Below are 22,054 nucleotides of genomic sequence, written 5' to 3'. Positions count from 1 at the left end.
AATATTTAACGGCAGTAAATGGCAGCTGGATTAAAGGACTCTTATGATAAGTTCATAGAATGAAAAGAAATGATTGCATGCTGTGAAATTTCAGAAATTTGAAAGTGCAATGGCGCGAAACATTGACACCTGCGTGCAAACAAAACACAAACTTTTGTTTTCGATAAAAGTAAAGTATGTGAGCGAAAAAGATTTTAAAAAAGATAAAAAAACCTAACGATCAGTTCCATAAAGAATTCACCGTGCTTAATGCTTTGGTACGCATGTTTTTCAACTGAATTGTTCTATGGAGTTTTGAGTCTTGAAATTTTGATTTATGAGGCCAATTAGTGTCTCTGCCATTGAAGGGCATGATTGACAGCCTTGAAAAGGTTCCCCGCTGCTAAGCACAGAAGATTAAAACTTTCGATCTCCAACATAATGCCTCACAATAAAAAAAGAAACAAAAAAAAATGCAACATTTCAACCCGGGCGGGCATTTCAACCTCTAACACACTGAACACCAATTGGCATGTTGCGTAATATCTACTGAAGAGGTTTTATTTGAATGGCAACATTGCAGTCTCTCGCTTTTGTACTATACAAATCATGGTCACTGCTTGAGGTGGGTTAAAACAATTTGTATCTAGCCTGACAAAAACAACTAATAAAAAATCCTCGTTATGAGCCTTCAGTTAACCGTTAATCAGTCCGGGAAGCTAATGGTTAAACAATTTCGGCGCATGCTTTCAAAACATTAAATAAATTTTCCTTAAAAATGCTGCGCTCTTGCACCTTACCTTTACCGCAGATGCGACTCAGCCGTCTTTTCACTTTTTGGGAGAATTTAAGCCAAAGTTTCCTACGTTTTTCTTGAAAAGATCTGTGTTGTTTTGTTGTCGCAAAAGAGGAAAACCATAGCTCCACAACCTGAGGCTGATGACTGCACTCTGGGCCTCTTAACGTGAAATGGGCTCGAAATTTTGTTATATGAACACTTCAGCCCGGTTACCGGGATGAATTCTGGCGGTTCGGATGGCATCGTCTTGCTTTGCCTGTTGTATTTTCCATATCATAATATAAGCATCCTATTTAATACAGTGATACAGCTTTAGGGGTTGCCGAAGCTATGATGATAGGCGCGAAAGTGAAAATTTTTGTGTTTTGTCATTTTTTGCTTTGTTTCTCAAATTTGGCACCAGAACTCGTTCCCAGGATCTTTGGCCTTTTCTCGTCTCGGAAACCGGGCTGAAACTCAAGGCGAAATTCATCCCGGTAGCCGGGCCAGCCCTGTCTGCAATCGGGCTCATATGAAGAGGCCCTAAGTTCTACCATTCTCATCGCCAGTGCGCTGCCAGTTTCAAGTCGGTCATCAGTATTAATGAATTACACTGTAACTAAAGGTTTATAAAAGTCGTTAACCAACTTGGAACCCTGCTCACACCCTCTTTTGCTCAGTATCGTCTCAGTCTTTGTATCGGTAACCAAATGTCGACTCTTGTTGAAGAAATTAACCGGTTCGTTAACTCGAACCAGATTAAATGACTTTTTACGGTTTCACTTCTCCCCATGTCTTGCTTTATAGTTATAAAAAACTTGATTAGCAAGTCCATCTTTTGATAATAGCTAGATCAGCGAGAATCGTTTAGAGCATATAGACAGTCGAATAGAGATGCCCCAAACATGCAGTTTCCTACTTATTAAATATCAGTCGAGATTTTGCCGGAGGTCATTTAGAGTCAGTTGGACGAATTGAATGACAGTGACTTACAGTTTGAAAACGTGGCCTCTGGATTTATAGCCATTTGAATTCTTACCTTCTTCTTAAGTGCTCGTTATTTGTTTTCCCTACAACAACTCTCCAATCTCCAAAATATTCCTCAAGCACCAGTGCTATTTAAGGACTAAGATGTACACGTCAGAACAAAGGTCCTTATCTTAAGTTTATCCTAGGCAGTCAAAAAAAGGAAAAATTCATCCCCGTAATTCGCCTCCGGCAGCTGCCTGTGGTCGAGACAAATTGACTTGTGGTTGCGAGTTGGGTCATAATAAGTCGCTTGATAGTAAGATCACGATTGAGATAGAGGTATTTAACCTTGTGAGAGATATTGCTATAAGAACAGGAGACTAACAATGTCTGTAAAAGTCGCCAGAGAAAGTTATCGACTCTGTACTCGAAACGCCCAAGAACTGACAACAATTCCAGCGGTTCGATGCAGTTGCATAGAATGATTTTCAAGAGAAAACGTTCTACTTGACCATTCATCGCGGCTATCGTCAGTGGAAAAACGTCCCGAACCTTACAAGTGAATAAAAAAGTTTTTACAGTTTAGAAAAGCGAATTTAGCACCCGATGTCACAAATGTCGCATATTACCATAATAACCGATGCTCGATACTACAGGTAGTTTATCCATATTCATTGTATTTTTTAACGTATGAAAATAAGGTGCTTAAGCGCATCAAAACTGTTTCTTTACAAACGTGACTTCGCAGGCTAAAAAACACGGCGTGTTCAGTTCACTAATTGATTTGGAAAGAAGTGGATAAAAGCTATTATCTACTCTGAGGGCTTTCATTCAGGGATTTTCTCCGTGACAGTTTCACCCATTCCTCACTGTAAAAAACCCGATTTTTGCTGCCATACACACAGTACATGAAAGAAAAGATATAGTTTATAATTATTTATTTGTTTATTTATTATTTCATTGTCGACCTAACATTTAATCACAGGAGAATTCGGAAAAGCTCACATTTTAAAAGAGCGAAGTTCACTTATGGATTTCAAGTGTCAAGTCGCACGTATTTTCTATTTTATTTTTCCCCGATTTACTGAACCATACGAGTCTATATTTATTATTTTGGTCCATCATGCTATGCTGGGTATTCGAGCTGGAGATGCCTAAAATTCTGCTGGAATTTAAACGAAAAAGAAAAGTCTAAAATATATTTTTGTGGAGTTTTTGTAAGTTAGTACCTCATCCTAGGTATGAATAAATTTACCAGTCAATGGCCAGTGAGAAATTTTGTCTGGCAACAATTTTACAATGGAAAATATTTAATGCATGTGCAAGAATTTCAATCAGCGTCTCGACCAACAGAAGTTGAAGAATTTATATATGCGTGATGGAGGTGTGTTTTTCTTGCGTGCAGCACCGCTCTGAAGCTGAGAGGTCATTACATCCTGATGTCGAGACCTGAGACCAAATAAATGATAATTGTCACGACCATAAAACTTATTTATAGCGGTAGATAATTGTTTATGATCGTAAAATAGTGTACTCGCGTGATGTTAACACGTGCTTCTTTTTCATTGCGTGCAGCCTTTTAAGATTTAGCTGGTCATACTGTCATCGTGAATATGTGCTGGCGAGACAGCAGGTTATGGTGAAAACTCCACCCTTACCGGCATCAGTTAGATATCTATATAAAATCTCTATCGCCCTGTGAACTGGTAGTACGAAGAGTAGCAGAATACAATTAACAAATTAAACATGAAAGGGCGAAAGCCATTTATAGCGGAAATCGAACCCGAACTAATGAAAACTGATTTGGTCTGAGTCTACCTGCAATAACGCGCCGGGACACAGCTTTGAGGAATACTATAGGGTACGTGTTTTTGATGCAGACTTGTCCTTAAACTGCTGATGCCAGCTCGGTTATTACAATTATGGACGTGACGTCAAAAAGTATTTTAAAACTGAGAAATGTTGAACCTTAGTTATCGTCAAACTCAACACGTTCTAATATTTTTGTTTCGTTGAAATTAATTGCCCAATGAATGAACCGTTTTTGATAAACAATGCCAAGTAAATACATCCTCAAACAACTCTCTCGTTGATGCATTGCTAGGCGGTTGTACTTAGAAAGAAGTACAGTCTTTTTGGCCACCGATCCATTGTATCTTGTTGCAGATTATAACTTACAACTATTTTATTCAGACGGTGGAGGGAAATATAGGCTGTCCATAACTCCCTTCAATAAACGAGCACTCAAACATTCTCGTTATTCCATTATCCCTGTCAAAAGAAAAATCATTACATTTCATTCAAGAAAATATACTTATTCTGAACAGCGGGAGTAAATCGTTCTCTCATATGCCCGCTCAAACAAACGGCATTATTCTAGTATTCCAAAGACAAATATCTCATTCCATTCTGATCCCTCTTCAGGCCCAAAATTCATCGAATGAACTTTCGGTAAGAAGATGGCATGAAACAGCTGAGGGAATTGAAGTTCTTGAAAGGAACAAAAGTACTGTTAAGAACAAAGCAACTCCACCCATAGTTAGGCTTTTGTACATTATGCTTTTGCTTCCCTACTAAAATGCTCCACCTTAATGCTCCATTTTTCCCACTAAAATGCTCGGTCTCCCCCCAAAAAGTCACTAAAATGCTCGGATAATGCTCATTATACAAACGGGTTTTTAAATTAATTTCAAAGTTTACACTTACAAAAACGTGCAAGTGTTCCAGCTGTATTAGGTTTTTTGTGAATTTTGAATTTCAGTCTTCATTTTGTTTAAAGAAGCACCATGGGCTCCTGAAAAAAGTTAATTCCTATTTTATTTTCTCGGAAAATTAATTTTTCGGGGAAAATGCCACTAAAATGCTCGAATAATGCTCAATGCTTTTGCCTCACTAAAATGCTCGAAAAAATGCTAGCATAATGTACAAAAGCCTACCCATAGTTCAACCACTAGTGGGACGATAAAATACTGACTTCACTTCAAGAGAGTAAAACAAGAGAATGGTTGTTTCTCTCGTACAAAATTTCAGTTTTAAGTTTTTCATGAACAAATTTTCCTCACATTAAGGAGCACTGTATGGATGAGTCCTTTCCAACCATTTAGAGATATGTTTGCCCATCGGTTTGCCATATTCGCTTTCCCGCCAAAAACGGCGCATACAATCGAATCAGTAACATTTAATTTTGGCTTTCAAGGAAATATGGACGGTGTTCCCGCCAAATTTCTCGTATCCAGAGGGGTGCACAGGTTACAGATTTTCTTATACCTGTTGTGCTCAGCAAAGCCTCGCAGACAGTTGGTTAGTTCAGTCGAACCTCCATGTGCGACCACCTCTCGTAAGCGACCACGTCCGATCCAAAACATCAAATTCCCAGTCAAAGCCCTGCAGTTAAGACCTCCCGTAAGCTACCGCGACCACTTTTTGCCGGGCCGCTGACGGTTTTATAATTTTCCATATAGTTTTACCCTCTTGTAAACGACCACTTGACGCATGTTCGGATCTCTTGTAATACGCCACTAACCATACGGAGAACTATCAATGACAACTTAGAACTACTTATTTCGTAACTTAGAAATTGCATGCATCAAGTTCTTTTACAACGAGTACAGACCACCTCTTCTCGGAAAAGATCACCGGTGCTTCAATTCTCGTAATATAGGCGACCACCCTTCGTAGGCGACCACTGAGTCCTCACATTTTGGGTGATCGCTGACGGGGCGGGTTCGACTGTATTCCTTTTCAGCCATCTTTTATTATACAAGGCTGCTATTTTAAAAAATTTGAATATTTCACTAACATGTTACAAATCAGCTTCTAGTTAGTTATTTACATTTTTTTTAGAAAGTCCAGCGCTGCTAAATTAGTTCTTCTTTTTGAGGGGGACAATCAGGCAGACAACTTATTTTAGCTTGTTGGGAACCAAATCTTTGCGTGTCTTTTCATTTCCTGCAATTTCTGTCCGGTCTAACGCTTGCTCAAAAATCACTCGACCTCCATAAGCGGAGAGCGGAAAAAATGGAACGTACAAATATTTTCTTTTCAGTTCCCCCCCCCCCCCCCCCACCTTTTTATTTCGCTGGGCTGCCGTTAACATTTTGTTAATTTGTCATGTTCTTTTTGTTTCTGTTATTCTATCCCGCTCAATGCATATAGGTGGAACGTCAGCGGCAAATCTCGAAAACTGCGAGAAGGGGGAAGCCTGGGACTGACCCTGCAACAGACGAGAGTTTTGAAACTAAGGTGCTCAAATAAATGTTTTATGCAAAAATGAAGATTTTCTTTCAGTCCAAAAGCACAATTTTCTTGTCAAGGAGGAGTCAACGAGCGCTGGTAGAGCACGAGAGATCGAAAAATAGTTGCGGAGAATTTTGTTGCTGGCTCCCTGAGCGCACATAAAACGGTGTAAGATAAACGCAGGGTACCGGGTAAGATTAGGCCCCCATGACTATTGTTATGGGACTGCAGAAGCCCTACGGGGCCGGGATGGGCTGGGACCATGAATCTTCAGATTATTTTGATACCCCACCGGGGACTCCTACTTGAATCGAGCCACCAAAAAAATACTTGCCAAAGTTTTCTACGCGAAAAGATCCCTGAATCGAAAAGTAGCAGAGTCAAGAGTATGGCTCTTGGCAGGGTACAATAAACTGGAATCAGTCCCCTGGGACTGAAGCAGCAGTGTTAAGCCTTAAGCTTGAAAAATGTTTCGTTGACAAGGGAAACTTGTTTATTATATAGTCCCGGATTCCGGTGATCCGGGGAATCAGTTTTGCTTGCCGAATTCACGATTCGGGAAATTTTTGCTTGTGGAGTCTGGAATCCTGGACTTTGGAATCCGTTATTCAACTCCAAGAATCTGGAACCCTGGTAACGATTCGAATCGGGAATTCAAGTTCCACTGACAAGGAATCTGGAATGCAGTACCTGGAACCCAGATTCTAGAATCCACAGGGTGAAATATAGAAGGTAGGTAGGAAGGTAGGTAGGTAGGTAGGAAGGTAGGTAGGTAGATAGGTAGGTAGGTAAGTAGGTAGGTAGGTAGGAAAGTAGGTAGGTAGGTAGGTAGGAAGGTAGGTAGGTAGGAAGGTAGGTAGGTAGGTAGGTAGGTAGGTAGGTAGATAGGTAGGTGGGTAGGTAGGTAGGTAGGTAGGTAGGTAGGTAGGTAGCAACCTCGTTCCCAGGGCTTTTCCCATTGAATTTGGGAGGGGAACGAGGTTGGGTAGGTAGGTGGGTAGGTAGGTAGGGAGGGAGGAAGGTAGGTAGGTAGGTAGGTAGGTAGGTAGGTAGGTAGGTAGGTAGGTAGGTAGATAGGTAGGTGGGTAGGTAGGTAGGTAGGTAGGTAGGTAGCAACCTCGTTCCCAGGGCTTTTCCCATTGAATTTGGGAGGGGAACGAGGTTGGGTAGGTAGGTGGGTAGGTAGGTAGGGAGGGAGGAAGGTAGGTAGGTAGGTAGGTAGGTAGGAAGGTAGGTAGGTAGGTAGGTAGGTAGGTAGGTAATATTTTATTGAAAAATTCATGTCACAAGAGTAACACGCTAACCCCAGTAACACTTGGCTGCTTTCCATGGAGGGCGTGACATATAAATACCATATATAATTCCTAAACTAATACTAAAGTTTCTTATGCTACTACTACTACTAATGCTATTCCATACTGAAGTCATGTAAAAAGCATAACCAGTATTAAGATACACAGCTAGGCAAGACCCAACTACAATCTAATAAGGCTTTTAAATGAAGAGATTGACTCAGCGAGCTTTGCTTCATTCGAGAGCTGGTTCCAAAGCATAGCACCGCTAAATTTAAAACTTCTTTTCGGTTATATCCCTCTTTTCCGTTTAGGAAGTGTTAGATCAGTAGCTTTGTTAACGGTAGATGGTAATTAGTGTGATCAACATTCCTTCTCACAAAAGAGTTCCTTAGGCCGAGGGCGGCTTGATCGTTTAATATTTTATACATCAAAATTGACTTTGCACAGCGCCGTTGACCATAAAGTGTTTGCCAAGAAAGAGAGTCTGCGGAGCGAATATCATAACTGGCACCTGCGAGAACTCTAGCAGCTCCTGACTAAAATCGCTGCAGCTTATCTACAGCAAACTTTCAGGATCTTGTGCTTACTACAGTTGATCAAAATGTACCGAAGTTCAAGCTTAGAAGTATCTCAAGACCTCCATGGATAGATAAAGATGTCTTAAGATTAGTAGGGAAAAAGAAAGCAATGTGGAAGCGCTTGAAGTCCGATACTTCTATTGAACTGACATCTAAGTTTAAGCTTCTTAGGAAGCAGACCAAGCCTGAGCCTTATCTCTTCCAAGTATTGTCAATACTTAAAGTCTCTGTAGGATAAGCTGAAGCCCAACCCCAAAAAGTTTTGGTCTTTTCACTCCCTAGATCCGTGAAAACGACTACCTGAGGCAATGTCTTACTCCAGTATAGATAAGTCTGCGAACCCTGTCTTCAAATCTTTTCTATCTAATGAATTTTTTAGTTCTGTTTTTCCCACAAAGTCGTCAGACTTTTCCAGCCTTCAGATTGATGTGGTTTATCCTAACTTATTGATGGATGTATCCACTTCCCACAATGAGGTCAGGGATATCCTATGTAAGCTGGAGGTCAACAAAGCAACTGGAGTGGCTGGTATGATACCGGCTAGGATCTTGAAGGAATGCGCAGAGGAACTATCGTACCAATTAGCCTTATTGTTTAACATATCTCTTAGAAGTGGGAGAGTCCCTTCTTCATTGAAAAAAAAAAAGGTCACCCGGAGAATTATCGATCTGTCTCCCTGTTATTATCCATCCCTAGTAAATGTCAAGAGAAGATGGTACATAAATGGCCGAGAGCCCACCACGTGACCTGCAAATAACTGCCTACAAATAATGGTCTGCTCATGCGCAATGCCGTCCAACTGTGTTTGGCTGCAAATAATATTCTGCACGTGAGTAAAGGAAACCGTGCTTTTCTCCTTCTTGTGATCGCTCTTGCGTGAAAATGGCAGATCGCTTCGCTTCCCGAGGATATTCATTAAAAAAAAAAACAAACTCGGTGATCGAATGAAAAACAATTATTGAACTCGGTTATCGCAAAATACTGTGATTTGTCAGTGTCTCGCCGATCAATTATTTGCCTCAGCCTTCGGCTTCGGCAAATAATTGATCTGCTCGCCACAGACAGATCAAGATATTTTGCTCAACCTCGTCCAATAAATATTCTCATGTGGCCCCTTTCCTGACAGCTTGTTAAGGGTTGTTCATGTGCTACCAAGTTAGCGATTACACATCATCAGTGGAAAAAGGCCTTGGATGACAGACTACAGGTGGATGTGGTGTTCCTATTTCGCCAAGGCATTCGATAGAGTTTCACATGTTATTCTTCTGCAGAAGCTTTACAATTGTGGCATCTCTGGTAGTTTGCTTAACTGTTGTAAGGATTACTTGACCGAAAGAGAACAAAGGGTTGTCATTCAGGGTCAAAGTTCTACCGCAGTGGTCTGTCATTCCTTCTGGTTTACACCAGGGTCCCTTATTAGGGCCATTATTCTTTATGATTTTCATCAGCGATTTACCTGATGTAGTAATGCCCGGGAACACAATAAAATAAATAAAAATAAAATAAAATAAAATAAAATAAAAGGTCTTTATTGTTTTTTAAGCAAAAATACACGCTAAAACCAAGAACACTTACATTAAAAATAGCAGAAAGAATTACAGAGCTTAAAAAATTCCATGTGGAAGCATTGAATTTAACATTCAAGATCCACATTACATTAAATAGCTACTCTATATTTGAAAAATAGCCTGTTAAAAACCTATTTTTAAAACCCTCGGTATTAACCCTGGGGAGTTGACTGCTAGGAACTCGGAGGCGCGCTGAGCTTTGTTTCGTTTAGGGGACGAAAGGGTACAGAGGGTGACCGGGCATACTGGAGATCTTCTTGAATAGTGAGCGTTCTACCTCTTCTAATACGTTATTATATATGTCAATTTGGTACGAAATATAATTTCTTTTAAGGCAGCGTTGCAGAAAATTCTGGACTGTTGTTAATTCAGGTATTGAGGAGGAGTATACAGGAAGACCTTACGTTAGTCTCGGTAAAACAGTTGATCTAAAAACGTAATCTACATCTGGTTGTTGGTATCCCTCTTTACGTAAACATCTTATAACATAAAGACACTTATTGGCCTCCTGCAGCTTAACCTTAATATACTCATTAAATCTGTGATTACTTTGTAAGGTAACCCCTAACACTGTTAAACATGAAACTTGTGTTATATTGTTCACAGGGTCTATATCATGAGCAACCATCTTGCAAAGTATCAGTTCATTACTTTTTTGGGATTACACGCAATGGCGTTATCTCGAGTCCAACTGAAAAACTGATTGACAACCTCTTGAGAAAGATCTGTTTCATTTTTACATACTTTGACTAGCGAGGTGGTGTCGTCAGCATTAGCCTGCGTGGCAGGCGTCATTATCCCTAATGGCCAAATCGTTAATAAACAAATTAAAAAGATGGGGCCCACTTACACTTCCCTGGGTTGTTCCTTTGTTCACATTATGCCATTTGTAGATAACCCCCTTTAAATATTAGTCTTTGTTGACGACTGTAAAAGATCTAGAGTAATAAACTGTCCATCTGACCAATGTGAGTTTCCGCCGGATCTAGACAATCTATATGCCTGGAGTCAACAAAATCTAATGGATTATGATGTTAAGAAGTGTAAATTGATGCGTATCACCAAGAAAAGTATGCCTCTTCTCTCTGACATTAAGCTTAATAACAACACTCTGGAAGAAACTTCGGAATTCGGTGATCTTGGCTTAGTCACTAGTAACAAACTGTCCTGGAGTGCTCATGTTGATAAAACATCTAATACAGCTAGCAAGATTCTTTGTCTTATTAAAAGGACTTGCAAAGGTCTGAATGAAGTTGCTACCCTAAGGACGCTGTATATTGTGCCCTGGTAAGATCCCAACTGGAGTTTTGACTGCCAACCGTTATCTGGTCACCACACACAGCAAGGAAAATCAACACTAGAAAGAATTCAGAGAAGAGCCACTAAGTTTATTTCTAAAACTGGTGATGAAACTTGTATACAGGACAGACGTTTTTTGTTTGATGTTTTTTTATAAAGTTCTTAATGGATACATTACATTTACAGTATTCACTTTAACTCGGATTCTGATAGACACTCCGGCTTTGAGAGGTAGGGATGATTGTGTACTTAAGAAGAACTATGCTAGGACAGACATTTTCAAATTTAGCTTTTTTAATAGGATTGTTGATATGTGGAATGCGTTATCACCGTCAACTCCGCGTTGTGCTTCAAGTATCATTGTAGTTTCAAGCAGCAATTGTCGGATTTCTTGTCTACTCGAAAATACTCTCGAATATTTCTGTAGACATCTATATGTCAGTTGTCATTTTACTTTTTTGATGTACATAATAATTCCCTTTTCTTTTTAAGGTGGTCGGTCTCGTATGGGGTCTATGACTCCGTTGTTGACCATCCTTATGGCAGTTTTTTTGCTCTTTTTATTCTTTCATTCATGTTTGTTTCCTAGTCTTTTTGCCATTAAATCGTGTAAATAAACCGCATCCATGTCATTTTTTAGTTTACAAAGTTTCTCTAAAGCATGTAAAAATGGATCTTCTTTGTCTGTTTCGGAATATCGATCGTCCTGGCTTAATTGTCCCTCTGCTGTTTCCTCGGGGCCGGGTCGACGTCTGAATACCATGCTGTTGCAAGAATTCAATTGCCTTCGTTTGACTGAAGAAGCTTTTGTATATTTGATCAGGTTTTCCGTTCACAAGCCCTTTCACTATTTCCCAAGAATGAAATATCCCGGTTTTTTTAATTGTACATTTGCTTTCAGTACTCCGTATTTTTCTGGTAATTGTTGTAGGCACGACCCCACAAGCAATGCTGATCTTCTTACCGCGCTAAAATAAAGTTATCTTTATCTTTGGCAATAGCATATCTTCTTCTTCCTTGGTATCCATTGGAGTAGAACATGATATACAAGAAGACGATAATTCGCTGGTCTTTTACCCCACCCCAGTTACCAATGTTCTTTTTTTCTCTCTGCTTTCTTTTTCTCGCCCCCTCCCCCATCGTTTTCTCGTTTGACTACGGTTCGCTGGGAAAAAATACCCTGTTACCCCTCATAATCATTTGCACCATGAATAGTAGAAAGACTTTCTATTATCTCCCGGAGTAGTCAATCGATAAAAATCGGTATCGATTTATCAATCGATAAATTGATGACACACTCGGGTAGTTTATCGATTTATCTAGATTTTACCGATTTCATCGATTTATATTGGAAGATGCATCTGTTCTTCTGTTCATCCAATTTATGCAATTGAAAGTCGAAGGATCAAACAATTTATTATTACTTTAAAAAAAAGGTTAAAAAAATCTTACTTTTTGTTTAAAATCCGCATTAAAGTTTTCTTCTGATGACCAATATTGGCCAAGTTTGTAGGCGCCCAGTTTTTTCACGATTTAGATAAAAATAACATCACTTCCGAGTGTACCGTATTTACTCGAATAGACGCCGCGGCGTTTATTTCATTTTTCGCGATCCAGCTGCGGCGTTTATTCGAGGGCGGCGTCTATTCGGGGGCGGCGTTTATTCAAAAGTCACTTTATTCAGTACTAAATATCGTACTTCATATGGTAACTTTTTTACTAGGTAACAGTAACAAGTCTCAATATATAAATGTCGTTGCAAAAATTCTTGAAAGAGAACTTAACACAAGAGCAAAAAAGTACAGTGACTTTGAACTAAAAAATGTTGTTCTAAAAGAAAATAAATTTCCATTTGTGGTTTAAACTCGAAATAGACTTTTCTTTAATTATTATTAGAAATCATTATTTCCTCAAATAAACGCCTCACCGTAGACGCGGCGTCTATTCGGAGGCGGCGTCTATCAATATTTTGAGTCTCAAATGCGGCGTCTATTTGAGGGCGGCGTCTATTCGAGTAAATACGGTAGTTACTTCTCGGAGAAGACAATAGATAAAAATCGAAATAGATAAAAATCGTTAGCGATCAAGTGATTTTATCAATTGATAACCGAAAACGATGAAAAACTATCCAGGGAAACCTTTTTAGCCTGAATTTCATTTCCCTTCGGCTCTAGAGGATGTCTGAAATTATGGCTGGGAAATCTTTTATTTGAGGTTGTATTTCTCGTTGTACTTGCCCGCGAGAAGTGCGAATGTAATTAAACCGAACCATTTTTGTTATTATTTACAAAGGGGTCACAGTTTTAGAGAGAATCTTGTGTCTGTGATAGTTTCCACATTTCTTATTTTCATGTTTGTTGATCAGTTGTTACTCGTGCATGTGTTTTCTAAGCTGTACTGTCTAACTTATCCTGACTTATGCCAAAAAACAACAATGTCGGACTTACCGTTTTAAGTCATTAAAAATTGACGATTTGACACAGCAATTAAGTTTATCTATTTTCACCGATTTCCGTTATCAATCGATAAAAATCACTTAATTGCTATCGATTACTCCGGGATTCGCATTGCACAACAGAAACATTTCTTCCGTCATTTTTTCTTCGTCGCTGATACCGCTGTCCATAAAGACTACAGTTTCATTTGACGCCATTTTACGATAACGTGGGAGAAGAGCTTGAAGGAGAAACAGTTTTAAATTAAGTACAGGATGCCGAAGAACAAAGGTTTGAACTAAGAAAAGTTCTCTCACCATGTGATATGGTGTCGAACCGTCTAACTGAGTTGTTTTCCTTCAGGAAAGGGAGGTAAAAACCGACGAAGGGGAAAGAATGAAAACGAATCGGAGAAACGCGAACTCGTGTTTAAGGAAGATGGCCAAGGTGCGTGATAATAAGTTTGTCTTCCTGGTGATCTCAAAGTTTCCTCATAGTAATATTCCTCTTCTTAATCATCTTCTCTTTTAAGAGTATGGCCAAGTTTTGAAGATGTTAGGGAACGGAAGGCTGGAAGCGATGTGTTTCGATGGCATCAAACGGCTTTGTCACATTCGTGGAAAACTTCGGAAAAAGGTTTGTTAAAATCAGGCCAAGTTTAGTACTCTTTGGTATGCTCTGATGTCTGTCCAATACACACTAGTTGCTATCCATCATATATAACGTAGGTCTTGTACAAGTATACTAAGGGTTACTCAGAAACATTAATGTCGAAAAATTATAGTGTACTTTCGATTTTTAAATAAGCTTAATATTGTGTGGTTTAAGCTTAATTTTATCTTGGTTTACACTTTCCGTTTTTTGGCTATAGTAGTGTCTGACAACGAATTTAAAACAAAGAAAAATGTTATTTAATTCAGGGATAAAACTGAGCCACAGCATGTGCAGCACCTTATGTAGTTTATGATTATAACCCCTCATATACAGTTAATATATATTACATTCAAAAAGGTTGACGTATTGGAAATACATATATTGTTTGTTTTTTCTTTTGTTTCGCAGAAAAAAAACAGAGAAATATATATTTTATATTTCTTAAATGTCGACCTTTATGAAAAAACAGAGATTCCAACCCTCCTGATTTCACATGTTGCCTTCCGCTCTCCTGATTTGTATTAGATTCTCCTGATTTATTCTGAAAACAAGGAAGACAATTGCTTATCTTACCTATTTTTTTGTGATGTGAGTGTGAAACCTTATGTATTACACTTTCCTATCCTATAATGTCCCAACAAGTCTCTCCATTGAACATCACTATAGTGTCAAAAATGCAGCAAATGCTGCTTGAGATAAATTAAATTTGCCAAATTTCCTGGTGGAGCATACCCCAGATCCCTCTGGAGGCTCACACCTAAGGTGCTTGTGTGAGTGCCTTCAGTGCTAAAAATACTCCCTATTTTCCTTGAAAAGGGGTTGGAATCTCTGGAAAAACAATTGCAGGGCAATATCCAGCCATCTTGACTGAAAAGGTTGGTCAATAAAGAATTAACCATATTTCCAGCAAACTTTTTCTTGTGGAACCAATGTGGGAAATTCCCACCGCAAGACAGGCCTTTCTTACCTACTTGGAGAGCCAATCAGAACTCAAGATTTACTTTATCTTGCCCATTTGCAGATTCAGCCTTACAATAATGGATTTTATAATGTCTGATTTGAAAGACTGTTTTGGAAACCTTGTTACTGATTAAATGCCTTTAGAAAGAATGACAGATTGCTTCTCTGCTGGCTGTTCATGCTTTAAGTTGAGGCCCTCTGTTAGAAAAAAATTTTGTCAAGTGACATAGCCTTGGAACAGAGACATAAGACAAGATGAAAAGGCTACAAACAGAATTAAGATGGGTTAAATACCAACAGGGACATGGTGTATGCACTCCTTAAAATGCAAAACAACCGTATTTGAAATTCAGACTAGCGACCTACTGTAGGTGCTCACCCTCCCTCCCCATCCTCCTGAAAGGGCCTTGTCCATGGGTCCACTCTGTTAGGGTCAATATAAATGCAAAAATGAATGAGGCCAATATCCAGCCATCTTGACTGCAACTGCTTGGTCAATAAAGGTTTTTTTTATTTCCAACAAGAAAACTGGGTGTTCATAGCGTGGAAATTACTCAAAGCTCACCATTTTATAGTGGTGTGGGTTCTGTCTGATGTTAATATTTCATATTATGTCATTAGTGCATCATCTGCAACACCAAGAAACTGCTGTTGTCCTACTTAAAAAACATGAACGTAATATACATGCTCTACTGGCTTGTCCACTGCTATGTTAATGGTTAAGTGTTTCAGGCTATGCGGGGCTGTGCGCTAGCAGAGCCCTGTGGCCCCTGGCGCCTAACTTTTGCCCTTGGGCAATTAGAAGATCTCATACTTTTCATACAAATCATATGCTGGGCACCCTAGATTTTACAGTTTCAGAGCACTGGGCTCCCTTCAATTTTCCTTCAAGCACAGCCTTGCTATTTGATTGGCAATTTCTTGCAATATCTTTTGATTTTTTATTTCTGTCGGGACTCCCAAGTCCTTGAGTGTTTGTTGGTGCCCTCTAAGAAAAAAACAATAGAAAGGGCTCGAAAAAAGTCCCGTCTGGTTGTCTAGGACAGGTAGATTTTCATGTTAGGCATGTACATCGTAACTTTTTAACTTGACCGATGGGCTAGGATTCAGGCAAGTCATGATTGTCTATGATTGTATGCCTTGCTGAACTACTACTGAACTGGACACACTAGACAATGTTTTAACTGTCAACTCTCTTTTAATGGCACCTCTCTAAGATGGACACCTGGTGTTGGTCCCTGTTGTTTTTCAGTCATTTCAGTGTAAATATACTCTCTATAGGTCTAACACCTCTCTAAGATAGACCACGGACACTTTTGAAACTGTCAGCGGCCACTACAAGTGGTTTATGAAGTAAAAATACCACATAGGGTACATGTAACAGAAATTTAGGTGCTCTACATAACAGTAAATTGCAATTAGAAGAAGGAAATTGAATGAGAAAATGATTCAACTTTCATATTACATACTTGTTCCAGTTCTCACTGTTTTGCACAAGTTAAACAGGTATGTAAGCATTTCAAATAGGTTCAACTTTATTCTCTTATATTATTACTGGTGTCATGTCACCTTGATTCTTGATAAGCCAAACAACCCTCTAAGATGGACAGTCAGGGCCAGTCCTGAAGGTGTCAGTCTTTGAGAGAGTTTATTGTATTACATATTTAGAACTTAAGTAAGTTATGCAAGTTGGCCTGGCAGATTTTTTGGACACCTACAGCAGCGGTATCGTTCAGGACCTCACTCACTCAGTCAATGATTGTAATATTCACATGAAATCATTCTGATTTTTTTGCCTTAGGTTTGGATCAATCAAGGTGATATTATTCTGTTAGGACTTCGAGACTATCAGGTATTGATTACAGATGATACCAGGCTTATTTTTTGGTTAAAAGATTTTTGTGATAAATAGTAGGGAGCTTAAGATGTCACAATGACAATGACAATGAGAACATCAAAATGTTATAGGTATAAGTCGGTTGGGCATGATCAGGACTGTTTTGTGACAGTGACTGACATTTCGACAACCTGTGCAGTAGTCATCTTCAGAGTCAAAGTGAGATGTATCTCATCAGTTGTTGGTAAAGTCTGGCTGTTGACCTGATTGGTCAATTAAGTCGCAATGTTATTGGTTCTCTGTCAGTTAAGCCATGATGTTATTGGCTATGAAGACTGTAAATGTCATTGCTGTGTTTTGATCTGTCTATTGTCACAGTTAAACAGTCATTAATATATTGTTAGTCCAATTGTCGGTTGTCCAGTCCTTCTTTTGTGGTTAGGTCAGGTCCTGATGATAATGCTCAACCTACTTATTAAAATGACTCCTGGGTTCAAACCTTTCACAGGTTTGGGTAAGAAAGGCAAGAACTTGGCATGTGCAGTGCTCACATTTTTGTTTATTTCTTTGCCGTTACAGCACAACTACCAAATGGAATTGCTTATTTTTCCAAATCTGGCATACTTGTAAACCCTGTAGTGAAATCTCATTGTACCACAGAAAGCCTCATGTATGTAACTCAGGGCCCACATCTGGATATACCAGTAATTTGTGTGTTGTTTTGTTGTGATCACCAGGACGGTAAAGCGGATGTTATTTTGCGATACAATCCTGATGAAGCCAGAAATTTAAAGGCATATGGTGAACTCCCAGATAATGGTACAGTGCATTCAATAGCTGTTGAAAAATATTTTTCTATATAAAGGGGTCCTTCTGATATTATTTGCTAGCTTAAGCGACAAGAATGTGGATGTCTCACAATTATTGTCAGCAAGGTTTGCCAATATGCCAAATTTGCGTATTTTATGTCAAAATTGTTGAGATGACTCCACTGAGGTTATGGAGGGAGTCACTCTGACTCCAGAAATTTTTGGTTACTCCCTTCTATCTATGCTTGCCGAGCAAGGGTGGTGCAGTGGTGAGGGCACTCGCCTCTCACCAGAGTGGCCCAGGTTGGAATCCTGGTGTTGATGCCATATGTTTGTTGAGGTTATTGTTGGTTCTGTCCCTTGCTCCTTGAGGTTTTTCTCTGTGTATTTCAGATTTCACCTCTCCTTAAATACCAACACTTCCAAATTCCAATTCGATCTGGAATGCACGGACGTGATTGTGTCAATGAGTTCTTAAGAACTTGTAAGTGCTCCATGGGTAAACAATTAATACCAAAAGTTACAAAAAAAAATTCAAGTTGTGTTTAAAATTAAAAAGGAGGGAGGTTGTAAACTGTATTCTCAATTTTTCGGGAAGTTGTCAAGAAATAATAGCTGGCAGTTGGTATTTTTTGGGCTGGCTAAGTACTCTGTTGGGCTATTCCTTTGATTAAAATGGCAAATCAGTCACCTACTTTAATAGTGGTGTAATGATTAAGCAAGTTCTTGGTTAATCATGATTATGACTGTTTGGTTCAATTCATGATTCTTTGCCTCCACATTTCGACATTTGGGTTCAATTTTTGCATGTCTTTCCCAGGGTGCCCTCAGTGAGTTATTTTATTGTAAAGTCCGAATCCAGAACTCTTTAAAATGTGTTTTTGATTGACAAGTAAAGATGATTGCAGTTTGTGCGCCATTTTGTGTTGCCTGGTAAAAATGCTGTCCTTCAACCACCCCTAGGGAATTTTCAAATAAGCTAACCATGTGCGACACACTCTTTGTCAGGTTCTCAAACATGGCAACTAATGACCAAACAACTGTGAATCCTCCTTTCCTGTTACTGTTCTCAAATTGAGGGTTTAGGGTTGCATGTTGTTTACATTATGCATTATGTTTTAAGAATTGAGAAACGTTCACATAATCAAATCAAAATGATTGAAATTGAAAGGCAATAATCGAATTGAATCGAATCGCAAGGAATATGAATCGTTACACCCTTATACTTTAATCAACAGTAAGTTAAGCCACCTACTGTATTTATTTGGCTATAAGCCAAGTGATTTTTACACAAATTAAAACTTAAGTTAAGTGAAATTTGAGGTCAAGAGTGGGTTTCGGCTTATAGCCAAGAGTTTTTGAAAACAAGATCTTTTTCTGTGCATTGAAACTCTACTAAATGGGAATATATTCACTTAAGGGTACTTTGACAAAACTTTCTTACAACTCTGTTTCAAGCTCTATTTTTGGCTCAAGACAAAGAATCCAACACCAAGAAAATTATGCTAAGAAAAAGGGAATGGAAAGACATGATTAAGAGCTGTGTAAAAAGATGCTGGCTTCAATTTTCTTTTCCTCATTTTGCCTTGCAGTCAAAGTCAACGAAAATCCAACAATGGGAGGTGATGGAGACGGAGAAGAAGTGACGTTTGAGGAAGGTGAAGATGTTGAAGAAGAAGATGCTGATATTGATAATGTAAGTGTTTTGCTTATGATGGATTACGTTCAAATCTCATCTCAATGAACAGCCCTGGAAAGCTTAAAACTGTGGAAACTGAAGTTGGGTACTAATGAGGGGGAATAGGGCGGGGGAGCGGAGGGCAGGGGGGCATTCATGTGTTATATTGATGGGGAGGTGCAAATGAAGCCAAATTGTTATACTTCAAGAAAGCTGCAAGTTGTTTGCACATAGCTCATCTGTTTTTAACAACAACCCTTTATTTTTCTTTTTGTTAACACTACCCCTACCCCGAAAGAAAGTCTGCAATCAAGTCTAATGCCCAAGAAGAGTCACAGATGATACAATTTCTAAGTCTGTGGATTAACAATAGTGAGCTTAAGCAAAGATGTTTTTGAGTGACACTCATCGACCGGAAGTGGAATGTTTTCTCTCTTGGGCAATGATTTTGCCCAAAATTTTTAATCAAATTGTCTTTGTGAAATTAAAGACACTCAGCAATACAAATTTGGAAGCGTTGAGGCAACTAAAAGGGAAAGGGACTCATTTCTAGTTGATGTGCGTCACTGAAAAATGCCTTTGCTTAACCCATTCACCCTTGAGCTGCCCGTAACTGCTTGGCAGACCCACGTCCCTTCTACTGCTTGTGACATCATCAGTTTTAATTGTCAAGGACAACTTTGTGCGATAACTTGTGCAAAGTGAAGAGATCTTTCAAACCATACCAGAATGAGCACAATCCAGTCAAGAACATCAGAGAAAAAGGCAACAAACCATGTAACATTGACCTGAAAATTTCCATGAAAATCTTGTCCCACTACCCACCTACCTTTCCTTTCATCAAATTCTAAGATCCTAAAAGCTTTCCTAAAAATTTTTTCCCACCAAAATGAAGCCTACTAAATGCCCAGCAAAAGAAAGGAAATGAGGCAAGAAAGGCGAAAAAGAAGGGGAGGAGAGAAAGCGAAAAGTAAAAGTCAAGACTGCTGTGTCACTTTTAACCCAATTTCAAAATTGTGCTTCCTGTGCATGGCTGAACTTCTCAAGTTAATATTTTGCATCTGGTTACTATTATTCTTCCCCTGGGAAACACTCACTGCCTCTGGGAAAAATACACATCCTCACCAGGAACAAGATGGACATAACCATCAGTAGGAGAAGAGAAAATTATTCAAGATGAAATGATGTTTTTGCTTATGCTTGTGTCACAGGTTTCTTCATTATAGACCCATGCTTCTCTCACTTGTCTTGCCAATAAAGATTGGATATTTGGAAAGGCCTTTTCTGTCTGGAAGGTTTTGTTAAAGTTGTAAACTATTTTCCCTTTTTCCATGTAGATATAAAAGAAAGGAATGGAACCACAAGCCGGCAAAGACTAAAACTTGGCAACATGATACACGAGACTTGCTGCTTACTTGCATAGCAGTTGCCCCAAGGATACCAGAAACTTTGTGAAATCATATTTACTATTATTATATCAAAGTGTGTGCTGAAAACACCCTTGTCTACATCAAAGGAGTACATTTTCTAAAGAAAGTGTCTGCTATGTTCTTTTGAATTAGTTCATTACTTTGTTATTTTTCATTTAAAATACCCCATTCAGAGAAAGATCACCATTAACTAGTTGCAGTGTAACACTTACACTCTAGGAAATTGATATTCTTCTGAGAAAAATAATGACTTTTTGATTTCTTATGCCTTCAAAAGTCTACTCAAAAGCATTTTCTTCAAACCATTTAGTAGATTTGGTTTTACTCAGTAGATGCAGAGTCAAGTGTTAACAAATTATCTGTTTTAAAAACATTTTGTTTTAGAAATTAAAACAAAAAATATCAAGCATATATATCCTTATTGTAAATCTGAGGAGGAGTGTCATGGAGTCCTAATGTGTTGGCATAATGATTTCTTGCTTGTTTGTTTGTTTTTTATTTTGTACTATTTTTTCAATTTCACCTCAAGTGAACCCTCCTGTTTTTTTTTTTGTTATTGTGCAGAGGTTGTGATGTAAATTATTATTATGGCTAGTTATTCGAGGGGGAAAGATGAAGTGAGTCCTGTGTACTGATTGGTTAGCTGAGCAGGCAAGATCAGCGTGTCTTTCCTGCTTTAAGTCCTGCAAGAAGTAAGTTCTCCACGTCATAATCTATTTAATCATTTATTAATAAGGTTTTTTGGTCAAGGTGGCTGAATATTAGCCTCATAATATTCCTTTTTTCAGCCCAGTGATATTATTACTTATTAGTAGCTTTGCTGGGTAAGCTACAGTGTATTGCATCTTATTAATTTTAGATGAAATTGATTTTTGATGAGAATGAGGTCATGAAAAGTCAAAGTTTTGACAAATTATTTCATGCAAACCTTTTCCCTTTCTCAGGGCTGAAAAAAAAATAGAATTCAAAATAAAAAAAAATAAAATAGAATTCCAGCTTGGCCTTTAAACGAGCAGCTCTCAAATTTTGCATGCTTGTCTTAGTGAATTATTTAGTTGCATGTTCCTTAGGCAATTGAGCTTAATGCCCCGCAAGAAAATCTACTTGTCCCACACAACTAAACAGGGCTTTTTTTAGTCCTGCTTTATTCTATAGTTTGACATAAAGAAGATTATTTAAGCTGGCAAGTTGGAAATACTGTTTTCCCTTTAAGTCTTAAGGGTGACAAACATTAATTTTCTTCTATCTAACAATATCAAAAAACCAATAAAGTCAAAAGATCATGAAATATCAATCTAAATAATTATTCATTTAACCAAAGAGAAAATGTTCCAGCTTTCATCCAATTTTCTCAACCAGGCCCCAGTTGTTCAAAAGGTGGATAGTGCTATCCAGTGGATAAATCTCTAAGTATTTTATCCACTGTATAGTGATTTATCGGGTGGATAGCACCATCTTTTGAACAACTGGGGCAGTTCTGTAAGGAAAATTATTTGGAGATTGGTCTGGAGAAATTGTATGTGGATGTCAAGACTTAAAGGGTCCATAT

At 38.6% G+C, this 22,054-nt stretch overlaps 1 protein-coding gene across 2 annotated transcripts; it reads left to right on the top strand.

Moving 5' to 3' along the window:
• The first annotated feature begins 13,307 nt into the window (after nucleotides 1-13,307).
• LOC140953290 (eukaryotic translation initiation factor 1A, X-chromosomal-like) lies at nucleotides 13,308-21,490 on the top strand. 2 transcript variants are annotated; one of them, XM_073402789.1, is made up of 7 exons: nucleotides 13,308-13,428; nucleotides 13,501-13,584; nucleotides 13,670-13,773; nucleotides 16,553-16,603; nucleotides 17,326-17,407; nucleotides 18,990-19,093; nucleotides 20,413-21,490. In XM_073402789.1, exons 1-7 carry the CDS (start codon nucleotides 13,413-13,415, stop codon nucleotides 20,416-20,418), a joined length of 447 nt encoding a protein of 148 aa, XP_073258890.1. In that variant the 5' UTR covers nucleotides 13,308-13,412; the 3' UTR covers nucleotides 20,419-21,490. The 2 variants fall into 2 exon arrangements, with proteins under 2 accessions (XP_073258890.1, XP_073258895.1); XM_073402794.1 differs by lacking the exon at nucleotides 16,553-16,603.
• Nucleotides 21,491-22,054: the final 564 nt, after the last annotated feature.

This window comes from Porites lutea, chromosome 1 (assembly GCF_958299795.1).
Source record: "Porites lutea chromosome 1, jaPorLute2.1, whole genome shotgun sequence".
Classification (NCBI taxonomy): Eukaryota; Metazoa; Cnidaria; class Anthozoa; order Scleractinia; family Poritidae; genus Porites; species Porites lutea.
The sequence above is the reverse complement of the archived record's forward strand: the minus strand, read 5'-3'. Positions and strand labels throughout refer to the sequence as shown.

Coding starts and splice junctions, on each gene's coding strand:
- LOC140953290 (XM_073402789.1), top strand. Junction 13,585..13,669: donor GTTTAAGGAAGATGGCCAAG/GTGCGTGATAAT, acceptor TTCTCTTTTAAG/AGTATGGCCAAGTTTTGAAG. Junction 16,604..17,325: donor TAGGACTTCGAGACTATCAG/GTATTGATTACA, acceptor TGTGATCACCAG/GACGGTAAAGCGGATGTTAT.